Source organism: Hemibagrus wyckioides, linkage group LG08, assembly GCF_019097595.1.
Source record: "Hemibagrus wyckioides isolate EC202008001 linkage group LG08, SWU_Hwy_1.0, whole genome shotgun sequence".
NCBI classification, from domain to species: Eukaryota; Metazoa; Chordata; class Actinopteri; order Siluriformes; family Bagridae; genus Hemibagrus; species Hemibagrus wyckioides.
Genome location: NC_080717.1, coordinates 16,257,263 through 16,280,205, shown reverse-complemented (window position 1 = coordinate 16,280,205; position 22,943 = coordinate 16,257,263). Strand labels below are relative to the sequence as shown.

Below are 22,943 nucleotides of genomic sequence, written 5' to 3'. Positions count from 1 at the left end.
ACACCTGAAATTATTGCAGTATCAACATTTAAGCTTGTACGGTGGAACCTCGGCATACGAATGCCCTCCCTTACGGATTTTTGCCTTAAGAATTGAAATTTTGCAAGAAATTTGCATCGGCATACGAAGCGTTTTCAACATATGAAGTTGCACGTATGTCTTGGAGCCGTTCAAAACGAGTTTGCGTCAGCAGAAAGCCAAGCGACGTCAACTGAAGCGAGTTTACGCAATTTTTTTTTAGTCAGCGAAAGCTGTTTCGAAAGGATCAACCCACGAAACCAAGGTTTGCGTTCAAATGCCACGTCATTTTTCGCACTTTCTTTTTTTGTTGTCAGATTGGTGCCGTGGGTGTTGTGTTCTATTTTTAGCCCAAGATTTGTGGCACGACTTCCTGTGAGGAGCCTTGACATGGAATGCTTGGCTTGGGTCAGTTCTTTGTAAGCAGCCTGTACAGTTTACATACGCATCATATCGGTAATATTGCTAATATTTCTGGGTGGCTGGAACGCATGATCTGCATTTACATTATTTCTTCTGGTCAGATTTGTTTCGTAATACAAATTTTCGCCTTAAGAACTCGCCTCCAGAAAGGAATAAATTCATATACCGAGGTCCCACTTGACTATCTTCCTTAAATAATGCTATTTAACAAATATTATTACATTATATATATACAGATCATCCGCCATACAAGTCCCTCTGAAGGACCTGTTGCTAGAGAAATTATAGCATATAAGGACGAGTTCACTAATATAACCCTGTGGTCTGAATTCCAGCTGTCACTACTTTCAGAGCTGCCGTTCAATAATATTAATCAACACCTACCGACTAATCACATTAAAGACAGCACTGTGGAGCAAAGAAAACAAATCAACACAATCAGAATGAAAGTCTATCTGCGCTAGGAAAAGGTACACGGCACAAACAGTTTCTTATTTCATTATTTTTCCTGTACTCGCGACAAAGCCCGACTTGGATAAATATAATCTACGTGAACAGACAACCTGAGATCAGTAAGCGAGGCAAGGACAGATGGTACTTACTGCTAAATAAGACGTCTGTGAGATTACAAGTTAATAAAGCAAGATAAGCATGAGATTATATGCTTACGGACACGGTCTAATCCGTTATGCCTATGTACTTCATTATATACGCAGACTTGCCGGAGCATTCAAGCTGGCTAAGCAGGTCTTTGTAATGATAATAAAGTAGTCATTTCTTTATGAAAGGTTCAAGCTCAACTGTGGTAAACACTGAAGCCTCAGTGTGACTTCTATATATTCACTTCTTTCCGTCCTAGACTGCCAAATATAGATGGATCGACACCACGCTGCACCTTTTCACATGGCAGAACTAGTCAGAGTTGGCCTGTGAGGTAAAGGGGAAATGAGGACAAGTTGTATGTGTACAATAATGTTGCACGCCGGTGTGGAAACAGCGATAACAGCGCAGGCGAGTCAGACAAGTGCAAAGTCCACATGCTCAGAAAGGCAATGGAGGCGAGTCAGGACCTGCAGTGATGTTTCTGTAAACGACAAACCACTCTGTGAGGCAGTGTGTGTGTGTGAGGCTTTATGATGACCAGCCATTCCCTCATATCACTCTGCTCACCTCTACACAAACCGACAGCTCCCATGTTCCCATCTGCCATCACCAACCCCTGAACTCCACCTGCTTTATTCCTGTCCTATAACCTGCACTCGGTCTCCTGTTTGCTTGTTGCTTTGCTTTTCTTCTGTTTACAGATTGCATGCTGAGCTCGGACGACTAATTATGGCTTTCCCAATCCTTTCGTCATGTCCATAAGTGGCCGTTGCCTTGACTGGTTACATCAGCTTGGTGTAATGGTCTAAATGAGGAAGGGCATAACAATGAGAGCACTCAGAGTGAGACGTTCCACCTAAAAACAACACAGATATGTAGAGGCGGAGGATTGTGCAAGTGAGCGCTAAGATTAGCTGTAGCATTTAATATTCAGACAACAGCGAAAGGAAGAATATCATACCTCTGCCCGCAATCAATCCCCATGTCCGAAACACCTTATCCGCTACCGACACAGAATGTATTTTGGGTATGGAGTGGCCACTATGGTTATGTTTTTTGCTGTCAATCAACAAAACTCTCACATAAACTCAGTAATAAGTGTGTTATTAATGCTCTGTATCCACAATCGCATACTTATGCACAATTCTATGCTATTTTGTAATATAAATAGTGAAAATTCCAGCAAGAAGGCGTGCACTTCATGTACCCGGATGATGCACTTATTTAACCCGGAAAAATGAAGCGTGGAATGTTGGACACTATGTTTGCTAATGGAGCAGAAGATGGACGGGGCGAAACGGTGCTGGATGAGAAAAGACGGATGGTGACACTTCAGCAGACAAGACATCTTACAAGACATCTTGTGAACTGAATTCTTTAAAATCCTTTCAAAAGTTTAAGATTACTGTTTATATGTTGACACCGTTGAAGCTTGAGGCATTACATGCGTCCGACCTCATTTGCCACAGGCCGGGGAACCGTTTATACTTCCAGGCAGTAAAATACCATTAATGTTTCATCTGAGACAACACCACCCTTCAAAAATTCATGCACTCGATGTTAGACTGCATAACACATAGTGTAATTACACAATATATAATACATCATTACAAATATAATATACACAACTCAACCCCTGTCAACACAACCCTTTATATCGCACTTGGACACTCAAACTCTTGAAAGCCAAGTTGCAACTCAAAACATATAAACAGACTAAATTTCCCTCGTAATGATTTATGAGGGTGTGGAGGAGTAGTGGGGGTGTAACAATAAAATATGACAAGAGGCCAATCCAAATACAAACATAACATTTCAGACCGGAAGGCCTCCAATTTTTTTTTTTTTTTTTTTTTTTACAGCTATGTGTTCTGAGACCATGCCATAAACTATTATTTTTTTCAATTCTACATTATTTTCCACATTTTTCAATTCACTTTATTATTAAAATTTTAGCTTTACAGGAGTACAGACACAGGGAAGAAAAAAATGATAAAGTTTAAAGTTAAGTAACTAGTTTATCCCTAATGAGCAAGCCTGAGAGGACGGTGGTGAGGAAAATCTCCTTGAGATGTTATGAGGAAGAAACCTTGAGAGGAACCAGGTTCAGAAGGAAACCCATCCTCATCTGGGTGAAACCGGACAGTAAATAATGTAAAGGTAAATAATGTCCTTTCTACAACAGCACCCAAGGACTCACGAGGAACTATTAGGTCAGTGTAGTGTTTCTGAGTTCATTAGAGACACTAATTCCTTGCTGTCGCAAGCTGACAGATGTAATGGAAGATCTGTGATGGTGTGAAAGTCTCCAAGTGGTTCTGTCCACATTATGTGTACTAGTAAGAAATGAAAAATGTTGACTATCACACCTTTACCCACAGGCAGCAAGTGAGACAGAGCAACCCTTCTGATCTGATCTCGGGATGAGGCTTCGACGAGGCCGCAGTTCACATCATGTAGCGTGTGAAGTCAAACAGAACAAACTGCCTCACACACACACACGCAGTGCCACTACCCACCCTCCATACCCCTGCCATGCCCCATAACCTTTTACTGTGCAACACTTTACACGCACAATATGTACCGGACATATTGTGTCCTGAATCTTGCGGCCCATCAGGAAGTGCTAGTGTGAGACAAAGCGATGTGGAGGGAGAAAACAGAATGCTTGGGTGATCTTAACTGCAGCCTGAATGTGCAGGAGCAAAAGGTCAGTCTGGTCAATCAGGACATGCATTTCCTGTGGGTGTGTTAAAACTGCAGCCTGGACCATTACTATAATGACAACTGGAAGCACAGGAAACGGCCTACAGTAGCTGTGGATGAGAGGGGAGGGGAGGGGGGGTAAAAATGTGCACAAAATAACGAGACATTATAGAGGAGTACATTTTCAGGCTAGGTAACTAGCATGAAGTTGCTTCAAAATAGGTCGCGCGCGCGCGCGCTATATTTATATAGCGCGTTATACTTGTATATATTCACATGAAACTCATTTCTGGCTATTCCTTTCCTAACAGTTGATAAATAGGTCCCTGAATATTGCTCACCTTTCTGCCTCACTGCCCCCTCAATGTGAATACTGAGAAGATCAACAGCTGCACTGATAAACACACCAACTTTCATCTGTGTACAAAATATAAGCGACTGTGTGAAATATGCCATAATGCAAGAAGCCATTAGGAAAATGACATGTTATAACAGGCAGGGTTCAAGGCCATATGCAAAGCAACTTAGCCCGAGGCTCAGTACTAATGTCGAAGGGTTCAGGAGCTTTAATAAGATTTTTTTACATGCGTCAAAAGCTATATAACATATGCTACATTCTAACTGAGCTGTCATGTTGTTTGGCTTATAGCGCGAGCACATCGGGAAGATTAGGCTTAAATGCTAGTTTGCTAACTGCGCCAGAGTGAATAAGCACTTACCTGTGCAGACCTCTTGTTTTGCTCAGGGGGGGAGAAAAGAAGTGCTGAATACTGGAGCTCGGCCCCTCGATTTAAAGCAAACTCTACGCAAATAAGCCAATCATTTCTATAACCAGCTGCGTCCCACTCACTGGTTTGTGTAAGGAGCTTTTTCCCCCGCCGTTCCCCTAGACCAAGTTTACTTCTGCTCCCAGCTGTCGGGTACCTCAGCAGCTTTGTGCAGCTTTGAGCAGCAGCGCGATGTGGATTTTGAGGAGAAAGGACGAAAGCGAAGGAGGAAGCGTGAGGAGAACTTGCTAGCGGCTGGTAGGCAGCAGGCGAGGCGAGGAGCTAAACGAGGGAGGAGGAGGAGGAGGAGGAGGAGGAGAGCAGAGTGTGCACGGGGTAGTGCACTTCAGCGTGCACTTCACTTCCTCCATTTTAGGGGAATCCCATTCCTACTTCACCGACAGAAAGCCTGTTGCCAGGGTGGAGTCGGTGGAGCTACAGGGAAAAGCATTTCTTCCCAAAATATTTACCAAAATATTAAGATACGATCATTCACATGATTCAGTTTGAGCTCGGTTATTCACTTCCTTAACCATATTGACGCATGCAGAGAAATTTTTAAGTTTGAACGTTTAAGTCTTAATCATTTTGTGTAGTTTGACAAACACAAATACACAAAAGCTAAAACAGCTTTTACACAACAAACACGTCTGTTTATTACACAAACTGCTCATAAACGGTGTGTTAACTGACACGCTGGTGCCATCCGTTGTTGATAAAGAGAACTGCAGGTGAGTCAAGTTAAAGGTTTTCCTTTTCCAGGTGATGGGCCGTGTCTCAAATACTAATCAAGGCTCTGTGAACCGAAGGTGTGACCTGATTCCGTTAATATACATACACACAATATATATTGCCAAATGTTTTGGGATACCCTTCCAAATCATTGAATTCAGGGGTTGGGATCAGTCTCTCCTAGTTCCAGTGAAAGGAACTCTTAATGCTTCAGCATACCAAGACATTTTGGACAATTTCATGCTCCCAACTTTGTAGGAACAGTTTGGGGATGACCCCTTCCTCTTCCAACATGACTGCACACCAGTGCACAAAGCAAGGTCCATAAAGACATGGATGAGCGAGTTTGGTGTGGAGGAACTTGACCTCAACCCGATAGAACACCTTTAAGATGAATTAGAGCGGAGACTGTGAGCCAGGCCTTCTCATCCAACATCAGTGTCTGACCTCACAAATGCGCTTCTAGAGAGAAATGGTCAAACAAAAATTCCCATAAACACACCCCTAAACCTTGTGGAAAGCCTTACCAGTAGAGCTGAAGCTGTTATAGCTGCAAGGGGCGGGCCAACTCCATATTACATTCATGTGCATGTAAAGGCAGTTTTGGTCTGGCTCACAGTCTCCACTCTAATTCATCCCAAAGGTGTTCTATGGGGTTGAGGTCAGGACTCTGTGAAGTTCCTCCACACCAAACTCACTCATCCATGTCTTTATGGAGCTTGCTTTGTGTACTGGTGTGCAGTCATGTTGGAACAGGAAGGCGAACAAACTGTTCCCACAAAGTTGGGAGCATGAAATTCTCCAAAATGTCTTGGTATGCTGAAGCATTAAGAGTTCCTTTCACTGGAACTAAGGGGTCAAGCCCAACACCTGAATTCAATGATTTGGAAGGCTGTCCCAAAACATTTAGCAATACAGTGTATATGGGGTTATATGGAGACACTAAATGTAAAAAAAATGTAAATGTAAAAGGTCTAAACCTTCAAGTTATATTTTTAAAGCCAATCAAAAAATACTGGCCTTTGGTGCTAAAAAATTGTAATGATAACAAAGCACCATGATCTGTACTTACCTTTATGGCACAAGGAAATGAATGTTTTAGAGAAAAATTGTTTAGAGAAGTTCAAAAAAATCTGTTTAAATACTCCGTGAAGTCACCCACAAACCAACACATAATCCCCAAATATCAGTGTCCAGATACCAAAGCTACAATTAATATCAAAATTTATTTGAGTAGCAACCAATTGCATTTGATTACCAGCATATTCACACATTTATCTGTTCATACAATTTGTAATATAGCTTATGTTAGGAATTACAAATAATGTTGATTTGCTACAAGGTTTTATATTGAAGCCAGAGGCTACATAATCAGTACAGTAAGAATGCTAGAAAATATCACACCGCCACCTACAATCAAATGTCGTAGTGAAAGTTCAAATAAAAAAAAGTAACCATAAAGAAAGAAATCTCTTTGATTCAATAGCAACATAAATTCAGTTAAGGATTTTAAGGTACACTGGTACATAGGGAGGATTGCAGTGCGCATGGATTTTGTGTGGTATTAAAAAAAAAAAAAGGGCAGACACCAGCAAAATTCACTCAGCTCCTACTCGCATCTATCCGACACAAAAAAAAAAGCACTTTTCCCATGTGCTAATCTAGGACATAAAATTAATGTTCTGGTGTTTGAATGTGTAGAAACTGCATTGCTTGGCAACCCAGTGGAAATCTAGGAAGGTTTGCAATTCCACCCATTTTTTATTGAATGCCCACTTGATTATCACCACTGCTCAACATTGACCAAATAGTCCTCTATGGTTTCATTCTCATCATCGTCCTCCCACCATGGATCTTCCGAATCCACTCCTGTGTCTTCTTCTAATGCTTTCCCTGTCTCATCCTGTTTTGGCTCAGCAAGCCTAGTGGCTAACGACTGCCTCGTTTGTGGTGGGGTTTTAGTGGGTTTAATACCCTTCCCCCCTGTCCAGTGTGGCACTTTGGCACGCATCCTACGTCTCTCCTGCTGGCGTCGTTGGCGAGCCTGGCGTCGCTCCTTCTGCCGTGCGTACTGGAAGCGCTGCAGGAAGAGGTCGCGTGCGTACTCGTACAGCTCCACATCCCAGGCATTGAGTTCGCGGATGCGCTGCTGTGTCTCGGGTGCCACGTCGACGCTGGCGGCACGTGTGCCGTTGAGCTGTGTGAAGGGTGCGATGAAGGCCAGGCGGAAGGTACGCTCAAACAAGTACTGCGTCTTGCGCTGGTACTCAGTCAGGCCAAAGAAAGCCATGCGCCTGAGGTTGCGCTTGGCACTTTCTAGTAACACGCTGCCACGCTGCAGATCACTCATGACTGATGCATTGTAGCAGCCTACGAGGCTCAGATCAGCCAGCATGCGAGTCTGTCGATTATTGGCTAAGTTGTAAGGGCATGCCATGAACTCTGCGAGTGAGCAACCTGACCAGTCATCACCCGTATAGCAGCTGGGGAGCTCGGCCAGTGTAGGCGCACGGCCATCACACATGTGCAGCGAGGCTTTCCATGTGGCTCCACGCTGCACATGACGCCACTCGCTCAGGTACCGCGACACCGGATCCCGCAGGATCGTAATGTAGTAATAGTTCCTGTTGAGAAAGAGAGAAAAATAAATAAGTAAATAAATAAATTCTAAATAAATAAGAATATATTAAAATTATATTAAGAAAATAAGAATAAATTAAGAATAAATTCTAAAGAGAACAATTGTAGATTACATCTTGGTTTAACCTGAGGAGCACAGGAATATCTTCATGAATGTGACTGGTAGGCTTGTGGAATATAATGATTTAATTGCTTCTACACAATATTACACTGGTATCAGTGTAAGACAGTTATTATAATTATATTACTAAATCATCAGACTACCTACTCTTTATGCAATTTGTGCAGGAGTGCACAATTAAAACAGAATACTCTCAAATAATACTCTACAGTATTAACTGCGCTCTCACTATATAGAGAGAATAACCAAATTCATTAATGTAAAATCAAGTGGGACACAAGTGAGTGTCTACATCCTGCCAAAAAGAAAGGATATCAGCCATGACCTTAGAGAAGCAACTGCTGCTGCATCAGTCTGGGAATGGTTATAAAGCCATCTCCAAACCATTTGAAATTCATCATTCTACAGGGAGTAGTTGTTGTTGTTCCTTCAGCTGCTCCCTGTTCGAGGTCACTACAGAGGATCATCTGGTCTGCATATTTGATTTGGCACAGGTTTTTACGCCTGATGCCCTTCCTGACGCAACCCTCGCATTTTATCTGGCCTTGAGACCGGCACTGAGAGTTAACTCCTCAGTGGCTGGGTTAACTGCCTGAGAGAGCGGCGATGAGAGCACAGGATCCTGCTGCTGGACCACCAGGGGACTCATTCTACAGGGAAAAGTATTGTTTACAAATGGAGAGCCTTCAAGACAATCCGTCTAAGAGTGGGCACCCTGGCAAATGCAGCTCAAGGCCAGACCATTTGATGCTCATAGATATAAAGACAAACCCAAGAGCTATATCATGTGACCTACAGGCTCCTATAAGTACGTTAAATGTTTATGGTCATGACAGCAAAAATGTCTGAGTGAGTATGAATATCACAGAAACATGGCTAGCACAAATATGTTGTTTAGGCACTGATAAAGACAAACCTAGAATTAAAGAAGGGTGTACTTTTGTTTTTCAGCGCTCGTATGTCTGATGAAGCCAACATTAGATGCATAATAGAGTCAACATCAGTTAATTATATTTATTAGGCAAGCCACCAGAAAATTTCATCTGAAAGCAAAATTCTCTGTGTTGGTGACATGCCTAATGAAAAGAAAGAGACTAAAGGACAACCATTTAACCTAAAAAAGATGAAACAGGCCTAGCACACTGGGAAACCTGATTATTACAATGGGATTAAATATGCTGTTTTTTTTCCATGTGCTGGTCTGTGCTCAGATACATTCAGACACTCTGAGCAGAAGACATTATCAGAGAAACGGATGTGTTAAAGGAAGATAATGGAAATGTACTGTTGTGCTTCCTGTTTACTGCAGAATCATCTAAAGATTCACCATTCGGTTGGATTTTCTTACTTGCCACTGCCAGCAAGCAGTTCCTGTCTTCACACCAACTCTGGCATTAGTTAGCTGAAGCTAGCGGTTAAAATTCCTAATCTAAACCTATTCAGTACCTTCGTTTAGGGGTCACTATGTGAGTGTCGGAGAATAACTTTTTATAAACTTCCATACAACATGACATCAAGATCCTTTTTATCCTGTTTGGATGTTCCATCTTTCAGATCAGATGAAGATGCTGTCCTCCTGATAGAAAAAGATCTCCCTGAGCAAGGTGCTTCAGGGCCACCATAATTATTCCAGTCAACTTGCACAAGTTACCCTAAAGTGCTTTGAAAGGAAAGTCGTGAGTCACTATACAGCACTCCAGTTTCCCTAGAACCCAAACCATTCAGCTGATGATTCCAGATTTCCCCTTGGCCCTGGCCTACCTCTATATAAAAAAAGGCAGTATAGATATACTGGACTGTTACACAGAAATCTATAGGTAAATTGAGCTGGGCTGGAATTCTGGACTGCGAATCTGAGAAATCTTTACTTAGAAATCACCATCACACTGAGTGATACAGTCCCTCAGCGCATCTGTGCCGAATCCACTGCTGTTCACATAGCTGACTCACAACACTGCACATCATCATCATCATCACCATCACATCCTCAATCCCACGATGAAGGAGATTTATAAGAGTGCTGCAGCAGCTCAGGATGCTGTCTGAGAATTTTGAGGCATCATATACAGAAGACAATGAGTACATTTATTACAGATGCACAAATTCAATCCACAAATAATTCACTTATTCGGATTTAACTGACCGGCGATGCCACATAATATCGTACGTCATAACAGAGCTGGAATAGAGGACGATGTAATCAGATATTGGCAATGACTAACATATAACCAGTGCATTTTGAGAAGGATGGAAAACTACAGAGGTGTAATATTAGGAGTAGAGGACTAAAATTTCCTACATTAAAGATTTACATTTGATTTATACTGACTTAGCCTGAGTGTTTAAAATACAGCAGCTTAAATAAATTCTTTTCAAAGTGAAAACACTTCATTCATGATCATGAAAACACAATAAAAATGTTGACTTGAATGCTGTCTTTGTTTTATGATTTCTGGGTGTTTGGGTTTTACTGTAATTGATTGTAGTGATCTTGTCTCCTACAAGCTTATTCTCCATCTATAGTACAGATGTTCTATCTGCTTAATAAAAATAATGGAATATTTGTAAATATCTTTAAAAACAAATGTCCAAAATTTCGGTCATGATCCCTCCGCAATTCCATGTTTCCCAAAAGAAAATAATTTATTTGATCCATGTTGAATGCAATATTCCGGTCCACTAATCTGACTGAATGAGCGACGTTCCAAGGACGCTCATTTAAAATATGAAAATGTAAAGGAAGAATCGAAGCCAGTTTCCCCGGTGCACCTTTACTGGGAATGTGAAACAGCCTTTATTTGTCACATATACATTACAGCACAGTGAAATTCTTTCTTCGCATATCCCATCCTTGGAGGTTGGGGTCAGAGCGCAGGGTCAGCCATGATACGGCACCCCTGGAGCAGAGAGGGTTAAGGGCCTTGCTCAAGGGCCCAACAGTGGCAACTTGGCGGTGCTGGGGCTTGAACCCCTGATCTTCCGGTCAACGACCCAGAGCCTTAACCACTTGAGCCACCACTGCCCCTTAAAAAAAGTAAAAGTCTGAGTTGGACTAGTTTGTCAAAGTGTGAGTATAAACTGTGAGGCTGTAGTAGGGGAGTTTCTCTGTTTAGAAGGATGACCTTTATTGTCTCTGACAACCTCTAATTAAATTTAGCTACTGGTTAGTAACTGCCTTTCTCCAACACATGTAAAAAATCATGACTGGTGTATCGCTGATGTATTTTATGCTGTAGAATAAAATATCTTGAGCTTGTGTTAACCACAAACCTTATATCAGGCATTTAACCAAAACCAACTAAAACGTCCCCCACTGACTTCTGGGTAACGGAACCGGATGCGTCATTTCCGGGGTGGACTCAGGTCAGGGACTCACTCTGTAATGAATTCTTTAGGACTGATGGATTGCTTGTATAGTTCACATCACCTACACTCTTTACAGAACAAACGTGTGACCCTGTACATCTCTGTGCTCTGTTATGTGTTGCACCATGGCTCTGGAGAAACATTTCTTTCTGATGTATACAAGCAATATTGAGGAATCACCTTTATTTTTCCCCTCACACGTACATTACAGAACAGTGAAAGTCTTTTCACATATCCCAGCTTTGGAAGTTGGAGTCAGAGTGGAGCGTCAGTCATCAAATAGCACCCCTAGAGCTGAGAGGGTTAAGGGCCTTAGCTTGGCAGTGCTGGGGCTTGAACCTGTGATCTTCTGATTAACAACCCACAGCTTTACCCACTTGATGATTTGACTCAAACCAGTATAAAGAATAAAGAAAGCTGCAGCCATACAGTTTTCACACATGCTACGATATCATGATTGTAGCTGTCTGTATCTCTCTCTCTCTGTAGATACACTATATTGCCAAAAGTATTCGCTCACCTGCCTTGACTCGCATATGAACTTAAGTGACATCCCATTCCTAATCCATAGGGTTCAATATGACGTCGGTCCACCCTTTGCAGCTATAACAGCTTCAACTCTTCTGGGAAGGCTGTCCACAAGGTTTAGGAGTGTGTTTATGGGAATGTTTGACCATTCTTCCAGAAGCACATTTGTGAGGTCACACACTGATGTTGGACGAGAAGGCCTGGCTCTCAGTCTCCGCTCTAATTCATCCCAAAGGTGTTCTATCGGGTTGAGGTCAAGACTCTGTGCAGGCCAGGCAAGTTCATCCACACCAGACTCTGTCATCCATGTCTTTATGGACCTTGCTTTGTGCACTGGTGCACAGTCATGTTGGAAGAGGAAGGGGCCAGCTCCAAACTGTTCCCACAAAGTAGGGAGCATGGAATTGTCCAAAATGTCTTGGTATGCTGAAGCATACAGAGTTCCTTTCACTGGAACTAAGGGGCCAAGCCCAGCTCCTGAAAAACAACCCCACACCATAATCCCCCCTCCACCAAACTTTACACTTGGCACAATGCAGTCAGACAAGTACCGTTCAAACCCAGACTCGTCCATCAGATTGCCAGATGGAGAAGCACGATTCGTCACTCCAGAGAATGCGTCTCCACTGCTCTAGAGTCCAGTGGCGGCGTGCTTTACACCACTGCATCCGACGCTTTGCATTGCACTTGGTGATGTATGGCTTGGATGCAGCTGCTCGGCCATGGAAACCCATTCCATGAAGCTCTCTGCGCACTGTTCTTGAGCTAATCTGAAGGCCACATGAAGTTTGGAGGTCTGTAGCGATTGACTCTGCAGAAAGTTGGCGACCTCTTCGCACTATGCGCCTCAGCATCCGCTGACCCCGCTCCGTCAGTTTACGTGGCCTACCACTTCGTGGCTGAGTTGCTGTCGTTCCCAAACACTTCCACGTTCTTATAATACAGCTGACAGTTGACTGTGGAATATTTAGGAGCGAGGAAATTTCACGACTGGATTTGTTGCACAGGTGGCATCCTATCACAGTTCCACGCTGGAATTCACTGAGCTCCTGAGAGCGACCCATTCTTTCACAAATGTTTGTAAAAACAGTCTGCATGCCTAGGTGCTTGATTTTATACACCTGTGGCCATGGAAGTGATTGGAACACCTGATTCTGATTATTTGGATGGGTGAGCGAATACTTTTGGCAATATAGTGTGTATATATATATATATATATATCTGCTGTTCATGCCTAGCTGTCTATGGAGGAGCTTTATCATACGAGAAAGCAGCCTGAGAAACGAACAGAGTGACAATACACTGAAAATCAGTTTTTTCATGAACGTTATCTGTGTATCGTGACATGAATAAGCACTTCAGTGCACAAGTATAAACCAGCCATAACTCAGTAAGTTAAATCTGTAACGCTACTTGATTGGGAAGTGCATGATGTATTTATTTTTGTTTATATTTATTGTTTATTTAGCCAAAGAAGCAATTTGTAAGAGGCATGTTTCAGGAAGTTTACTGTTAATTAGTCTCAGTTTTTGATTGTATCTATTTACCAGAAGACACATAATTTTCTGTTATTTTTATCCTGAAGATCACAGAACAATCTGGCGGGATTGTACATCAATGTAAACATTCATCTATTTTTCATGTTCTTTGTGCTGTTTGATGATCATATACTCGTGTGCTTCAGCTGGACTGTCTGGCTCCCAGCTGCGGCAACAACCATGCACTGCAGGGGCATGTGGGCATGCTGGAGGGCCCATTTTCAAAATACTGCATGAGGTCAGGGTTAGTGCAAGTGCATGGAGAAAGACATGTTTCAACGTGTGGAAAAGAATTTTTGTGCACATGAAGTGGTGGAACAGACAACGCAACAAAAATAGAATTCGTTGTAGATCCCTACACTGATGTAACGTGACCTCGGCGTAGCTGGTTGAACTGTGGCTGTAATAACGAACACGTTTTTTGGAGAGTTTTGATTCTGGAAAATGATTACGTGATTTTCTGGTGTAGTGACTCCTAAAGGTCTTGACACCATCTCCAGTTAATTACTGCCTTTTATTTTTACCAAGCTGAAAGTCAGAGGAGCGTGATGAAATATTGCTGCTGAAAACAAAGATGCGTTAAACAATGAAACCCTGAGCTCATGTTCCAAATTGCTGCTGCTTAACGGTGCATGCACATCACGTCTCCTGCTCTCTGTGCCTTTACATGCTGCTATACAGTGCTATTTTTAGCATCATAACAGCACTGTTTCTGCTGGTACAGTATGGGGCCACAGCTAGAACTGCTCCAAATCATATTTTTGCTGTGTTTTGGAGATCTTCAACAGAAGCTTGCCTTCTGAGTCCCGACTGATGCAGCACTAATCTAACTAACTCACTTAGTTCTTTCCTGCAATATACACCTGGAGTTATTGGCTAAAAAAAGGGCACTGTGACGATCTGAGATTTTTTGATAATGTAAGGAAATACAAAAGGAAACACAGAGACGTAGGGTTATAGAAAAATAATCAAAAAGGGCTGGTGTGATGTAACACACACACTCATACTCACCCTCTCTCTCACTCACATTCTCTCTCTCTCTCTCTCTGTCACTCATACTCTCTCTCTCTCACTCACATTCTCTCTCTCTCTCTATCTATCACACACTCACTCATACTCTCTCTCTCTCTCTCTCTCAAACACACACACAGGCAAATACCCAAACACTAGCACACACATCTCAAACACTCACACACAACAAAACAACCAACAGTGTGCTGCTAAAAACTAGGAGCCACTTAACATCTACCTGTAACTCAAGAATATGAAAATAAATGTAGATGCACTATGTAATACACAATATACACAATGTAAATAGAATGGTCTTCCATGTCAGCACGTCTCTACACACAACTTCACTCATGAAGACTACTGGATTTCGTGCATCTTACTTATAAATAATGCAAGGCTGCTTTCAATCCCTTTTGAAATGCAAAGACCTGCCATGCAACCGGAGCAGTGTTCATTTAATTGGTGGTACTTTTACCCACTGCAACATTATATACATGAAAGAGGTTTCAGAAGGCGCATGCAAGATCACTAGCGGTTATCACTAGCGAAATACTAAAATGTGAAAGCACTGGACAGAGAACAGATGTCCAGGAGGACAGAAGTGCGTATCTTTCTAACACTGTTTCATTTGCATAGAAGCAAATTTCATTAGATCATTCAGCTTCAGTTCCTGCTTTATCCTGATCACAGTGGAGACAAAGCCCATCCTTACTCCCAGGAACACTGAGCAGTACACTGGGGAATACAACCTGGGGACACCTCAGGACACCATGCACATCCGCACACACTCACTCTCGCACACACACACATACATACACCCCAACCCACCCCCTTCCTCACAAACACCCCCCACACTCACACCCTCACACCTAGGGGCTATTATAATGCAGCCAGTCTACCAACTGCTATGTGTTTGGGAGGAGAACTTGGCCAATTTAGACAGTAATCTAATCAAAGCGTAATTATGTTGCAACACTACCCTCTGCACCTCCTTTACACTTTTAATTATCCATTAATTTAATTAGACTTCATTAGCCATTCGAGATAATCATACCTGCTCTTGCTACAACATGGAACACAACAAACTCACACTGGTTTGGGAATATATGCTGTAGCTGTTATACTGTGGTAACTTACTAGTCTACTATCAGGCTATAGTTGAGTTAAAACCTGTCTTAACAGGACAACATGACATTTTTAAAATCTAAAATATACACTATATTGCCAAAAGTTTTGGGACACCCCTCCAAATCATTGAATTCAGGTGTTCAGGAGGTTGGGCTTGGCCTCTTAGTTCCAGTGAAAGGAACTCTTAATGCTTCAGCATACCAAGACATTTCGGACAATTTCATGCTCCCAACTTTGTGACCCCTTCCTGTTCCAACATGACTGCACACCAGTGCACAAAGCAAGGTTTATAAAGACATGGGTGAGTGAGTTTGGTGAGGAGGAATTTGACTGGCCTGGACAGAGTCCTGACCTCAACCTTATAGAACACCTTTGGGATGAATTAGAGCGGAGACTGTGAGCCAGACCTTCTCGTCCAGCATCAGTGCCTGACCTCACAAATGAGCTTCTAGTGGAATGGTCAAAAATTCCCATAAACACACTCCTAAACCTTGTGGAAAGCCTTCCCAGAAGAGTTGAAGCTGTTATAGCTGCAAAGGGTGGACCAACTCCATATTACATTCATGTGTAGATGTCCCAAAACCTTTGGCAATATAGTGTAAAAATGATCCTGAAACGTTCTGCTTAGACGAGTATCCATAATATTAATCCATCTACCAGTGTGTGTGACTGTGTTATGTGTTACGATGTGGAGGGCAGGCTCGCCGCTGTTCTGCTCTCCACAGGACATGTCACCAGACACAAAACGTGGGGGTGCTGATCATTTGGAAACTGGTACTTTGCAGAAAATAATGCACTGAATAAAACATTGACTTCATCAGCAGCTGAGTGTTTAAGCTCTAGATATTACACTGCAACCAAACATTTAAACATAATGCCACAAAATCTGTATAATCTCTATGTAAGCAGGGCTATTCATGCAGTGTAAGAAATGATATATATATATATATATATATATATATATATATATATATATATATATATATATATATATATATATATATATATATACACACATACATACACACACACACACGTTTATTATTATTTTAATGGTCTCACACTCCCCCATTTGGCCCACAGCTCTAGTCTAAAGAGTGAATAGATGTTATAATAGACCTCCTGTGGTTTGAGTTATCTAAAGAAAGGCGAGCCCCTGAGCTAGTCAATGACCTCTTGGTGGCCTTTTTGTCTTGGCGCATCTGGTTTCCCAGCGGATTTTCTCCCTGAATAATAGTGCAGGTAGAAAACAATGACAGAGGGAGGAGAGCTCAATTCCATCAAGATTAGTAGTTATACACAAGCGCTATAGAGACAGCTAGCCAGCTCGTTTCAAGCTACATTTCTAGAAATATGCACGAATCCAGTGTGTACAGGTGAAGTTAAAGACACGGCACTCATCTTCCTCACCTTGTGCTCTTGCGAGGTTGAGAAGGCTCTCGGCTGTTCATCTTGTTCGGGACGCAGTTGGTCAGCTCGGTCCAGTCGGCATGCAGCCCGCAGCTCCAGCCGGTAGAAAAGCGCGAGAAGAGCCAGGTTTCCTTCTTCCCGGGCCGGTAGCACGTGCACTTCTTCTGCCCGACGTGACACTCACACGGGCGCTCGAGCTGAATGTTGCGCACGAGGTGGCGGCCGAACGTGGTGCCTCCGGTCTTCTGGATGTGAAGGAACACGATCACGTCGTCGCCCTTGATGTTGAAGTCGACGACGCGGTCCAGATCTTGCGGAGTGAAATTAAAGCGCGGCACAAAGCGAGCCAGAGCTCCGTCCTCTGCCACGTACGGATCACCATCACGGCCATCGCTTCCGCCGCCGCGCAGCTCGGAGAATGAGCCCAAACGGAGCAGCTGGCACTCGGATCCAGGACACACATACTGCAGCACAATGACGGCGAACAGCAGCAGCATGAGCAGCCCGACCAGCACACGACTGTAGTTGGACTTTTCATCCATCTTCTCGTTGAAAAATGGGAAGCATTACTCACTCGGACAGGGCTGCTGCTCTTCCCTCGCGCTGCTCTGCTCTGCTCTTCCCTCGCGCTGTTCTGTCTCGCTCCTGAGAGCGGAATGTTGTCCTCTGGATGCTTTGATGCTCAACAACAAACCCAGACTGGTTTGTCAGCTTTACCACACAAAACACACCAACCGCGGCGTTATTGCTCTCTATCACCCACCGCTCCCGTCGCGAGCTGCCCCGAAAGCACAAACTCACAAGCAGAACTTCACATTTTTAAAGCCAACCATTTACAAACAAGAGTGTAAATAACATCCTCCAGCGTTAAAGACTTCCATTATGCTCTCGTACAATTCGACTCTGACCCCCTTTTTTTCCCAGCAGAACTTGCGTTTGTGTTTTGTCGCTCCCCTTTTTCAAAATAAAAGTCCTACATCAGCGCCGGTAAACACGCAGTCTTCTAAAGCCAAGTGGACTATCACGACTTTTGTACTTTTGAAACAGGGTTTGTACTGCGCATGCGCGGAAATGCGTCTACTTCTCGTCTAAAGTATGACGAAACGATTTTCGGGTATTTATAACACTGTTGTTATAATACTGCTGATCATATAATGTTATAATGTGTTGTTGGCAGCAATTTAGCGCATGCGTAGAACGAAACCTGAGCTTCTGCACACGCGCAGTACAAATCGTGTTACGGCTCGAGTAGTGACAGGGATTTCTTTTTTTATTTATTATTTAAATACGACTCATTTAATTTTCCCGCGAGACATCACACCGAGCTTATGACATCATAATGCGCACGTGCTCTCCTCTGAAGAAATTATTTCCATAAGTGTGTGGGTTTTTAATTCAGAAACTTGGTCTGTTACTTAATGTAGTTTATTTCGTTCACAATCACTGATGTTGGTTTTTAAAATGAACATTTGAAAATATGAAATATGTTGTGAATTCGGACAATTTCTGAGCTACCACATTATGTAAGCTTTCATACTATTAATAAAATAAAATAGCGAAATTTCTAAGCTAAATGTTTCTATTCTATATATATTTGATATTCTAATATTCTTTATTATATTCTATTAGTCATATTCTAAAGAAGGCGGCCTTAAAAACACTTTAAATGCCGTCTTTGGGAATTTCGGATATAATTTCATATGTTAATGACACTGAAAATGTATTTGTAGCATGACATATGATATTGCTTAATAATATTCAAATATTATAGGAACCCAACAGACCAAGTACAATGCTGTTGGCTTAAAACCATCTTTCTTTCTTTCTTTCTTTCTTTCTTTCTTTCTTTCTTTCTTTCTTTCTTTCTTTCTTTCTTTCTTTCTTTCGCTCTCTCTCTCTCTGCCCCCTTTCTTTCTTTCTTTCTTTCTTTCTTTCTTTCTTTCTTTCTTTCTTTCTTTCTTTCGCTCTCTCTCTTTCTTTCTTTCTTTCTTTCTTTCTTTCTTTCTTTCTTTCTTTCTTTCTTTCTTTCTTGCGCTCTCTCTCTCTGCCCCCTTTCTTTCTTTCTTTCTTTCTTTCTTTCTTTCTTTCTTTCTTTCTTTCTTTCTTTCTTTCTTTCTTTCTTTCTTTCTTTCTTTCTTCTCTCTCTCTCTCTCTCTCTCTTTCTCTGCCCCCTTTCTTTCTTTCTTTCTTTCTTTCTTTCTTTCTTTCTTTCGCTCTCTCTCTCTCTCTCTCTCTCTCTCTCTCTGCCCCCTTTCTTTCTTTCTTTCTTTCTTTCTTTCTTTCTTTCTTTCTTTCTTTCTTTCTTTCTTTCTTTCTTTCTTTCGCTCTCTCTCTCTCTCTGCCCCCTTTCTTTCTTTCTTTCTTTCTTTCTTTCTTTCTTTCTTTCTTTCTTTCTTTCTTTCTTTCTTTCTTTCTTTCTTTTGCTCTCTCTCTCTGCCCCCTTTCTTTCTTTCTTTCTTTCTTTCTTTCTTTCTTCTTTCTTTCTTTCTTTCTTTCTTTCTTTCTTTCTTTCTTTCTTTCTTCTCTCTCTCTCTCTCTCTCTCTCTCTCTTTCTCTGCCCCCTTTCTTTCTTTCTTTCTTTCTTTCTTTCTTTCTTTCTTTCTTTCTTTCTTTCTTTCTTTCTTTCTTTCTTTCTGTCTTTCTTTCTTTCTTTCTTTCTTTCTTTCTTTCTTTCTTTCTTTCTTTCTTCTCTCTCTCTCTCTCTCTCTCTCTCTCTCTCTCTCTCTCTCTCTCTCTGCCCCCTTTCTTTCTTTCTTTCTTTCTTTCTTTCTTTCTTTCTTTCTTTCTTTCTTTCTTGAAAACAGGAATAGAACAGGAGTCCTTATTGTAGAAAGAAATAACCAATCCTTTAGACATTCATAACCAAAGTTTTCTAAAATGCAATCTGCATTTCTTTTTCAATTCTATTTAATTCAATTCAATTTATTTGTATAGCGCCTTTTACAATGAATATTGTCTCAAAGCAGCTTTACAAAAGAAGAGAAACAGAAAAAAGGAAAGAAACAAAATAAAAATAAATTATTAAATTAAATTATTAAACTATTTTTTCCCTATTTTATTTTATCCCTAATGAGCAAGCCTGTGGTGATGGTTGCAAGGAAAAACTCCCTGAGATGTTATGAAGAAGAAATCTTGAGAGGAACCAGGCTCAGAAGGAAGCCCATCCACATTTGGGTGACACTGGACAATAAATAATGTAACTGTAACTGATTAATGTCCTTTCTACAACAGCAATCAAGGGCTCACGAGGAACTATTAGGTCAGTGTAGTGTTTCTGAGGTCATTATAGACACTAATTCCTTGCTGTCACAAGCTGACAGATCCAATGACAGATCTGTGACGGTGTGAAAGTGTCCAAGTGGCTCTGTCCATGGCTGTCTCCTGGGTCACAGGCTGTCCACACAGATCCATCCACAGCATCAGTGAGCACCACCTAGTGACTAGACTCTGACCAGGGGTAGAGGCAGTGGTCACACTGGAAACTCAGAACACTGGGAGCTCAGGAGTGGGGTGTATAGATCGACAGAGAAAGTGCTTCTGATCATGTGATGTTTAAAGGCAATGTAGATTATGTGTAAAGTGCAGGCAGGGACTCCGGCAAGACTAGCTATGACAGCATAACTAAAAGGGAGAGTCAGAAGGTCACAGACATGAAGGCTTCCCGGGACATAAGGCGTCCAACTACTTCACAGTCAGCAAACCTGAGCGACTTGCGAGGGTGGTAAGGCGACAGCATCCAAACATCCCAGTACACAAAAACACTCTATGCCCATGAACCTTCCAGATCTGCTCCTTTACCTAAGAAAAACTATATATTAAAAGCTTGACTAAACAAATGTGTCTTCATCCTAGACTTAAACACTGAAACTGTTTCTGAATCCCGAACACTAATTGGACTGTGGGGCTTTGAAAGAAAAAGCTCTGCCCCCTGCTGTAGCCTTTACTACTTGAGGTACTACCAAATAACCTGCACCCTTTGATCGGAGTAGGCGTGGCGGATCATAAATAACCAAAAGATCGCTCAGGTACTGCGGCACGAGACCATTTAGTGCTTTATAGGTCAGTAATAGTATTTTATAATCAATGCAAAATTTGACTAGGAGCCAATGTAGTGTGGATAAGATAGGAGTGATGTGCTCATATCTTCTGGTTCTAGTTAGGACCCTAGCTGCTGCGTTCTGGACTAACTGGAGCTTGTTTATGCTCCTACTGGAACATCCAGACAGTAAGGCATCACAATAATCCAACCTAGAGTTAACAAAAGCATGAACTAGTTTTTCTGCACCATGAAGAGACATCATATTTCTTATCTTAGCAATATATCTGAAATGAAAGAAGGCTACCCGAGTGGTATTATCTACATGACCTTCAAATGAAAGACCACAGTCAATATTCACACCAAGATCTTTTACTGCTAGACAAGATGAAACAGAAAGACCATCCACAGTTCCTCTGTAATCAGAAAGCTTACTCCTAGGTGCATGTGGTCCTAGTACAAGCACCTCTGTCTTGTCAGAGTTAAGCACGAGGAAGTTAGTGACCATCGAATATCTAATGTCTTTAAATGTATTTATTTTTCTTGTTATCTGAAGCAATCTCTGGCAAAAGAATTTCCTTCAGGATTAATAAAGTTCAATCTTATCTTATCTTATCTTATCTTATCTTATCTTATCTTATCTTATCTTATCTTATCTTATCTTATCTTATCTTATCTTATCTTATCTTATCTTATCTTATCTATTGCATGAATACCAGTTTCAATCTCTAATATTCTATGAACTCAATATACTAAAGAAAAATTCTCTCTCCATATCACATGCAGTTCTACTCTCCCACTTCTCTTTGTGTCCTTGGTGCTACATTGTAATGAATGTGTCATAGTTAGTGTTTGGTTATCAGAGGGCAAGAGTAGATTAGATTATCTTTATGAACCAGAACAACAGCAGACGACTGTTTGGTCAGCTTATCTGTGAGTGTATTGAGAGCACAACTTTACCACAACGTGTCATTTTATTCATTAGAACTCTCAGTGGAGCAAAGCTGTCAGTTCACACACCATGTTTTAACATTTTTTTAATCCTAAACAGTTTGTATTCAGATCCTTTTTCGATAAGTTTGATAAGTTAATACAGATCAAATAATTATATTTTCTTATTAGTCTGATAAAACATATTCATAGTCAATTCATAAAAAATGTATTTATTAAAACACAACAGTACACAAGGGTCAGTCCATTTACTCAGCATTTTTCGTGATGCTCTGTGGCTCTGATTCTAGTTTTAAATGTTCTGAGATATGCTGCAAGCTTCTCACACCTGTGTCCTCTGCATGTGCACAGATACTGTGTGTGTGTGTATTGCATGGAAAATATAAAATATGGGCGTTATTAAAAGAAATGGTGGCGTAAATTTGCTCTCTTATAGAAAACAAACTTTAACCCTCCTATTATCATTTGGGTCAATTTGACCACATTTAAAGTTTAATGTCTCTAAATATCCAACCTGATAGAACACCTTTGGGATGAATTAGAGCGGAGACTGTGAGCCAGGCTTTCTCGTTCTACATCAGTGCCTGACCTCACAAATGCGCTTCTAGTGGAATGGTCAAAAATTCCCATAAACACACTCCTAAACCTTGTGGAAAGCCTTCCCAGAAGTGTTGAAGCTGTTACAGCTGCAAAGGGTGGGCCAACTCCATATTACATTTATGTGCATGTAAAGGCAGACATATCAGTTTTGGTATGGCTCACAGTCTCCACTCTAATTCATCCCAAAGGTGTACTATCAGGTTGAGGTCAGGACTCTGTGCAGGCCAGTCAACTTCCTCCACAACAAACTCACTCATCCATGTCTTTATGGACCTTGCTTTGTGCACTGGTGTGCAGTCATGTTTGGTCATCCCCAAACTGTTCCCACAAAGTTGGGAGCATGAAATTGTCCAAAATGTCTTGGT

General features: G+C 41.6%; 2 protein-coding genes across 21 annotated transcripts in view; both read right to left on the bottom strand.

Moving 5' to 3' along the window:
- mbnl3 (muscleblind-like splicing regulator 3) overlaps positions 1 to 4,876 on the bottom strand; it is a 44,490-nt gene extending 39,614 nt beyond the window's left edge. For 6 of the 20 annotated variants that reach the window (XM_058397880.1, XM_058397869.1, XM_058397879.1 and 3 more), the window contains exon 1: positions 4,470 to 4,876. The gene's annotated coding sequence lies outside the window, so the exon portion shown is untranslated. Of the gene's footprint in view, positions 1 to 4,091; positions 4,168 to 4,469 lie in introns of all 20 variants that reach the window. The other 14 variants (XM_058397886.1, XM_058397888.1, XM_058397889.1 and 11 more) reach the window with 10 other exon arrangements.
- Positions 4,877 to 6,456: 1,580 nt separating this feature from the next.
- Positions 6,457 to 17,952, bottom strand: hs6st2 (heparan sulfate 6-O-sulfotransferase 2). Its single transcript, XM_058397668.1, has 2 exons — positions 16,992 to 17,952; positions 6,457 to 7,873 (listed from the first exon to the last, which is right to left on the bottom strand). Exons 1-2 carry the CDS (start codon positions 17,531 to 17,533, stop codon positions 7,033 to 7,035), a joined length of 1,383 nt encoding a protein of 460 aa, XP_058253651.1. The 5' UTR covers positions 17,534 to 17,952; the 3' UTR covers positions 6,457 to 7,032.
- Between the last annotated feature and the right edge of the window lie 4,991 nt (positions 17,953 to 22,943).

Coding starts and splice junctions, on each gene's coding strand:
- hs6st2 (XM_058397668.1), bottom strand. CDS start 17,533: ATGGATGAAAAGTCCAACTACAGTCGTGTGCTGGTCGGGCTGCTCATG. Junction 7,874..16,991: donor CAACCTCGCAAGAGCACAAG/GTGAGGAAGATG, acceptor CTTTCTCAACAG/GAACTATTACTACATTACGA.